This window comes from Chaetura pelagica, unplaced genomic scaffold (assembly GCF_000747805.2).
Source record: "Chaetura pelagica isolate M959 unplaced genomic scaffold, ChaPel_1.0 scaffold159, whole genome shotgun sequence".
Taxonomy (NCBI): Eukaryota; Metazoa; Chordata; class Aves; order Apodiformes; family Apodidae; genus Chaetura; species Chaetura pelagica.
In genome coordinates, this window is record NW_009954555.1 from 2,479,324 (window position 1) to 2,486,619 (window position 7,296).

Below are 7,296 nucleotides of genomic sequence, written 5' to 3' on the forward strand. Positions count from 1 at the left end.
TTGTATTCTAGGGTAGATGTTGTTCATTAGTCTGATTAATTTGGGGCTCCTTGGGAATATGTGCTGGTGTAATGAGAATTAATGAATGTTTGTAGAACACCATCTGAGACATTGTAACTGAATTTTCTTCCCTTTCCACCCTGGGAAGAATCTGCATGTTTATCTGTTATTTAGGAAGTTTTAGAGAGATTGCAGTGGCACTTAATTAAAATACCTGTTATTCAAGGTAGAATTCTAATACCCTTTTCCCTCTTTCTTTCAGAGGGAAGTGTAATATCTCCCATTTCTCTGACATATTTGCTGCTAGAGAGTTTAAAGCCCGAGTGGATTCATTTTTCTACATACTGGGCTATAATCCAGAGACAAGGTAAGTGAAGTGACTTTTAAAGGCAAGCTTTGCCACTAATCTGAGCCTGTAGCAACAGGAGAACAACTCAAAGGAAGAAAAGTTAAAATGAAGTATGATGCTGACAGGAAGGTGGGGTGGAAGAGAAGCTGCCTCTTCATGCTGAGTGTGTGTCTAGGAGAAAAATCAACAGTAGATAATATAATTGTGCAACGAGTCAGGATATCCGGGTGCGTCTCTGGGTAGATAACAGTGCTTCAGAACAGGTTTTTAGAGCTGTGGATTCTTTTTAAATGTTGCAGACATTAACAGGAATTCTTAGCTGTCTCATTGGCTAAATGCAGACCCTGGAAAATATTTTCAAAAATAGGTTTAATCTCTTAGTAAGCAGTGTTGAAATTTAGGCTTTTTTTTTTAAAGTGTGGGAATTTGTGCTACTCATATAGGGGCCTGTATCAGCAGTTCCTAGTTTATACTTCATTGGCCTGGAGCAAATTAGAGGTACAGAAAGATCTTTTTTGGGGGGGAATTAATACATATTTGAAGAGGGTATCTTTTCATTTCACAGTTCTTTCAGTCTGCCTGGGAGTTGTCCAGCCAGTCTTTATCAGCTGTTGGAAAAGCAAAGCTGACACTAGACAGGACCTTCATTCTTTTTCATGTCCAAAACATATCTCTTATTTTTTTCATTTCTGTAGTTTTGTCAACAGAGAGAAAACCTTAGAAATGCCAGCCTGAAAGAGGTTGCTGTCTAGGGGCATATTTCTATGAGCATTTGAGGGAAAGATTAATCATGTGGAACAGGGCTCAGCAAGGTCTGTGCTGACTGAAGCTGTATTGTTTCTTTCAATGCAGAGAACATAATTAGCTTGTGGACCTGGATTTCTAGAGATACTGTGGAGAAAAGCATTAAGTGGGAAATCAGATAGGCATATAAATAATAAATATTTGAATTGTTACATTGTCGATTTATTGTTTTTAATGCAGATAGGAATCTTCATGCTTCAGGGCACAGCCAACCACTTCCTTTTCTTCCTAAGTGCTTGTAGTTAGGAAGAAACTCCCTGTGTGGGCATATTATTATGTAATTGCCTATTTATGAGGCTTCCTGTACCTTCCTCTGAAATGTCTTAAACTGTCTATATGTGTGAGACAGGGTATTGGATGGGGTAAACTTGCTTAATAAATTCAGTTTACATCCACAGTAGGTGCTGTCAGTTTGTCCCAATTGTATGGTGCTGAGCTCTGGCAAAAGGACATGAAATCTTCTAATATTTTAAACACAATATGTTAGAATAATTTTTTAACATTTGGAGCAATTTGATGAGGGAAGACATTTATTGAAATTTGTCACTGTACACCCCTCTGATATTTGGCACCATGCTTGAACCCATATAGTTAGTTGTCACCTTTATTAATGCATTTCAGTTTTAAGGGTGTGAATGCTAAATGAACTATTTGTATTAGTGTTCAAGTTCTGTGTTTAATTGATGTTTTCTTTTATGAAATGTCATTTATGCAAGTTGTCAGTGCAGTTTTAAACCTACTTTCTGAGTAGAAGTAGCTGTTAATGCTTCCAGCTGTTAGAAGATGACTGAGCTGAGAAGATCAATGAGATGACAAAGCGTGGCACTTAGCGATCAGCTAATTACTCAGACTAGCCAGAACTCGAAGTGGAGGATTTTCTTCATTTGGTTGCAGCCAGGCTCTCTTTAATTCTAGCTCTTCAAGTCTGTATTTTGCCTTGGAATAAGGAGGGGGGTTTAGAAAAAGGAGCTGAGCCTGGGTTGCTTGATTATTTTTGACCTGTTTGTTACAGCTTTGTGTGCTTCTTTGAATACCTAATTCTAGATTTATTTAGCTTTTGGAAATATTGTAATGTGTATTCCAGGATGACCTGTTAGTGGTTTGTCTATAAAAAGAAAAGTTGGTCTTGAACTTGATCTACTTTTCCAATGTAGTGTTTTGTTTCATGTGGAAAGGATGGAAGTTGTAGTAGTTTGAAGTACTAATATGTTGTAGAGAAGGTTCTGAACACTGCAGGGTGACCTCTCAGCCGACTTGGAGAAATGTGTGATACATTTTTAGATCAGACAGACTTGAGCTGTGGATTTCATCTACAAAGTCACATTTCTGTTGGAGTGTTTTTATTTTCTGTTCAGCTCATATACTTTTCCAGGGCCCTCAAATGCAGCTCAGTGTGTTGGGAGTCTGTTTGCTTTTTTTTCATGTGGTTCATTTGCAAAACAACCCACAAAAAGCTCAAACCCCAAAAACATCCAAAACACTCATGTGGTGAATGTGTAATAAGAGGCCCTTTTTGTTCTGTTTGCAAGCTTGCTGTCTAGAGGTTTTGCTGGGGAAATATCAACCATGAGCCTGTTGTTGGTCATTCTGTGCTCTGGAAGTGGTAAACTGTGTTTTGGGGTAACTTTTTTCTTTACTGTGTTTATCAAGCTGTTCTGGTTTCTTTGTGTCTACAGAGTTAGGAAAAGATTACATGCTGTGGTTCAGTAGTTCTCACATCTGTGAGAAACATCTGATTGTGGAATAAAGCTAAAGTAATCTTAAAGCTAGAGGCTGGGTGTTGTCACCTTGAATAATCAAGCTGTTCCTGATGTTCCTGGCTCTTGCATAGCCAGTGGAGAAAGAAAATTCATTTTAGACTGAAGTACTTATAAAATAATTTCATGTCTCTCCAGAGAAGTGGCTGCTCTAACACTGACTAATTCCACTAACATGGAATCCCACTCAAACTTTAGGGTTCCCCAAATGGCTGGACAAGACAATATGCTTTATCAAAGAAATGCTACATAATTGTGTCTGGCCTTACTTGAGAAGCATTTCAAAGTTTATAGAATAGCAGTCAAGAAGCATTAATGGACAAATGGACCTGATGTACTGATTCAGAAAATCAGTAACTGCACCAGCTGGTGATGTTGGTATCTGAGTCAGAAATCAGCTCTGCATGATAAAGATGCAGCAAGACTCAGGAATGCTATGGAAGGTGCTGCTTGTCCTCAGCTGTTTGTCACACCTTGCCACTCATCCACTACAACTCTACTTCTTACCCGAGCTGTAGTTTAGTGCCAGATGTAGCTGGTTCTGGCAAGAGCATCTTCCAGTCCTTCCTTGTGTAGTCTGACATCCTGGATGGAATTAGAGAAAGGGCTTGGAACTGTTGCTCAGGGCTGTGGGAGGCCAAGGGCCACTGGTGCTGGTGGCCTGGCCTTGCAGCATCCCATGGCAGGACTAGGCAAACAGCTCTTTGATCTCAGGAGTAGATAAATACATGATTGAGTTCTGTCTGACACCAACATCTGTGAATATACATAGATTTAAGCACTGCTGAATAGTTGGAACTAGAAATAATAATATGCTGTTCTACAAACAGTTTTCATGGCCATGAATCTACATTATTCTCCCCCAGAGCTGTTTTACATTGTAGAACAAAATAATATCTAACACTCAAGGCATGGGAGGAATTTTCTGAATAGGTGTTTTGGGAAGGCCAAGATCTTGTCTGTGTTTTTATTCTGCAACATTCACTTTATTTTTAATCTTCTTCTGAAGTGTTCTTCTTTGGTGATGTAGTGAATGAAATGATTGTTTAGTCTCTGTGAGAGATGTTCCCAAGAGTGGAAATGAGGGTGACTTGCTCTTTATTTTTCTTGTCCTTCATAGCTTTGTATTTTCAAGCCTGAATCAAGAAGCTCTTTTTATTTCTTTTTTTTTTCTCCCTTAAATGGAAAACACAGTGGGTGGAGTACAAGTTTCTGTTCTAGAAGCAGATAAGAATAGTAATAATAATAAGCCAGTGTGGAGTTGTGTGTAAGCAGGGTGTTCAAAGCTTCCTCTTAAAATTATCCTTCTTTAGAAAAAAATGTACTTGAATTATAAATCAATATCTACAACAAAAATGTGAACTAAAGAGGACTGCAGAGCTATGTTTTGATCCTTTTCTCTGGTTAATTTTTAGCAGTATTTTGATTCTAGGCATATTAAAATGCTTAGAGCAATGATAGAGAGTGAAGTGGTCATAAAGGTTTTTAAATGTATCCATCCTTATGTCTCAAATCAGAGCCTTAACGTGTCTTTTTATTATAGTTACAATTATTAGAACAGTGACAGTTTGTGGCATGTTTTAATTAAGACAATTCCTACAGAATATTGTAAGTCAATTTATTTTTTTTAATAGGTTTATCAATTTTAAATACAATCAGGAATCATCCTGTTCAGGGATATCAGGGACTGTTTGCATGGTATGCCCATGTGATGTCAAGCAGATGGCTTCTCTGTGTCTTATTAAATTACAGCAAAGTTGTTTTGTATCAGTCTTGTCTAAGAACTGTGGAAGATGCTGAGCGCCATCACTGCATGTCTGTAGGTGTTGTGCACTGAAGGGCCTTGCATTTCATTCCCTTTAAATAAACAGACAAAAAAGCCCTCCCAAAACTGTACTTAGGTAAATGGATGTATAACTTCTCTGTGTTGTTTTTTCTGTCTGATATCACACTAATATAATTGGGATATGTTATTTCTGTGTGCCCACATAGCAGTTTGTCTCTAAACTTCAGGGTAGAATAAAAGCTGAAAACTTTCTCAAGTTCATGTTGTGAACTTAGGGAGGGGAAATCCCAACTCAGAACAAGCAGAACAACAAATCCAGAAATACTCTTCAGCTGTAGTTGATATGAGGACTCAAAATGTTTGTCCTTTTAAGTGCTGTTAAAGACTACACAACACATTTGAAGTATTTATCTTTCTAGTCTGTAGTGTGAGAAAATTTGGTCAGTCTCGTTCTGAACGTTTTGCCTCCTGTACAATTTTTATTACAGAAGTGGGGTGATGGAATCTTGTGGATTTTAGGTTTTTTAAAAGCACTTTATAAAACTTCATTCTGTTTCTGTATTAAAAAAAAACAACTTTAAGCATAGTTCCTTGTGTTTGTTTTAAATTTTTATTTTTTAACAGCCCTTTAATCCTGTATGTTAGTAAATGGCTTCTTCATATGATAAATGTGCTTTAGTAGCATCAGGTAGTTTCAACAGAGCCATAGTAGCTGAAATCTTCAAGTTACTGGATGTTTAATTTATTATTGCACGTTTGTTGAAGGAAACAGATTATGTTGGTGAAGGTCCCAAGAAAGGGGTAGGAGGTGAAGTAACACGGACAGCAAGAAAGGTGTATTCCCTCATGTGTTACTACAATTTTCTCACTGGGTTATTCTAAAAAGAGAGAAAAACTGGGATTGGTTCTGTGGCCTGATTTGTTCTGCTTAGTCTGTCCTTTAAGATTCAAAACTTGAGAAACTGTCCTGTTTGAGCCTCACAGTAAATTCAGGCATCTCAGGTGGGGTTGTTACCTTCATGTCAGTGCACAGCTGAGCATTTTTTAATTGAAAATTCCATGAATAAAGGAGGAACTCCTTTATTCATAAAAATCAAGGATGCTGCAGGGAAGCTCAGGTCTGGCTCCTCTTGGGTTCACCTTCTGTTCACAGGTGCCGGGAATTCATATTCTTTAAAGTGTGCTTGTGCATCGACAGGTAGAACAAAGCTGTGAGGCAGTTTTGCTGCCTCCTTCCCTGGAAACTGAGTGTAGGATAAGGCTGGTGGTCAGTCCCTTTGCTGCCTCCTTCCCTGACAACTGAGCGTAGGATAAAGCTGGTGGTCAGTCTGTTTGCTGCCTCCTTCCCTGGCAACTGAGTGTAGGATAAAGCTGGTGGTCAGTCCCTTTGCTGCCTCCTTCCCTGGAAACTGAGTGTAGGATAAGGCTGGTGGTCAGTCTGTTTGCTGCCTCCTTCCCTGGAAACTGAGTGTAGGATAAGGCTGGTGGTCAGTCCCTTTGCTGCCTCCTTCCCTGAAAACTGAGCCCACATTAAAACCGCTGCTCAGATTTGAATCCCTGACAGCCCCCGAGCCTGGAAATCAACGTGATGGCAGAGCTAATCACAACCTGGGGGAAGGGAGGGGGGGAGGAAAACCCTTGCAGACCGGAGGGGCGGGAGGTGCGGGCGCTGCCGCCCGTCCCGCAGCCCCTGGGAAGGCCCCGCACCCCGCGCTGCTCCCAGCCTGCTCGGCTGCTTTATTGACGGAAACCGCGGGGCGCGCTGGATCGCGCCGGGAGCCGGGTGTGCGGCTGAGGGAGGGTCACAGCACATGCTCAGTCCTGTCAGTCCGAGGGCGAAGTTTCTGCGTTCTGCGTGCAGGCTTAGGTCACAGCACAAGCTCAGTGGAAGCTCTCCGAGGTCTCTTCAGACTGCATGTGCCTCCATTTTGAGTTGGTAGAGTGGAAAAGGCAGAGTTTGGTTGTTTGTTTGTTGTTTTTTTTTTTTTAGCTGTTAAGTAAAGAGGGTTCAGGAATAACATCTAAACCCACAAGAGCCTGTCATAGTCATGGATGATCCATTCAGCCCCTGCAGGTAGGCTGCATCACTCCGGCCTCCCCGAAACCGTGGTGATTTGTTTTTGTTTTGCTGTTTGTTTGTGACTTCTGGAATGTTGATGGAATCACGTCACGACTGTTGCATGTTGCTCAGGAGCTCGTGGCCGGTGCAGCAGCTCAGGGTGCATGAGGGCAGAGAGCAGGGAATCCGCTGCCTGAGGGGGCACGTAGCAAAGCCTTGAACCCGTGTGGGCTTATTTATTATTTTCCCCCCCCTCCTCCCCATCACCCCCATCCCTCCCTGGTTCGCGCTGCAGTGTTAATTTCGGGCGTGCTGTGTGTGTGCCAAGCTTGTGGCAGGTCTGTGGGGAGCTGCAGAGGGCTCGGCAGGATGCAGCGTTGCCGGGCTGGCGATGAGGAAATGTTTGGGCCTGCAACAGGGTGTTTAGATAAGGTTCCTGAGGGCTGTAGATCAGCAGCCATTGGTTGCTCTGTGGGTGGGTGGTTCTGGGCTCAGTGAGGGGCAGTGATCCTGCTCCTACTTCCTCAAACATTAAAGAGAG

The 7,296-nt window shown here is 41.4% G+C and overlaps 1 protein-coding gene across 1 annotated transcript in view; it reads left to right on the forward strand.

Annotated features, from left to right (window-relative positions):
- Positions 1-7,296, forward strand: part of RERE (arginine-glutamic acid dipeptide (RE) repeats) — a 151,711-nt gene that overhangs the window by 44,040 nt on the left and 100,375 nt on the right. The window contains 1 exon segment of the mRNA XM_010005252.1: positions 263-367. Within this exon segment, the coding sequence (XP_010003554.1) occupies positions 263-367 (105 nt within the window).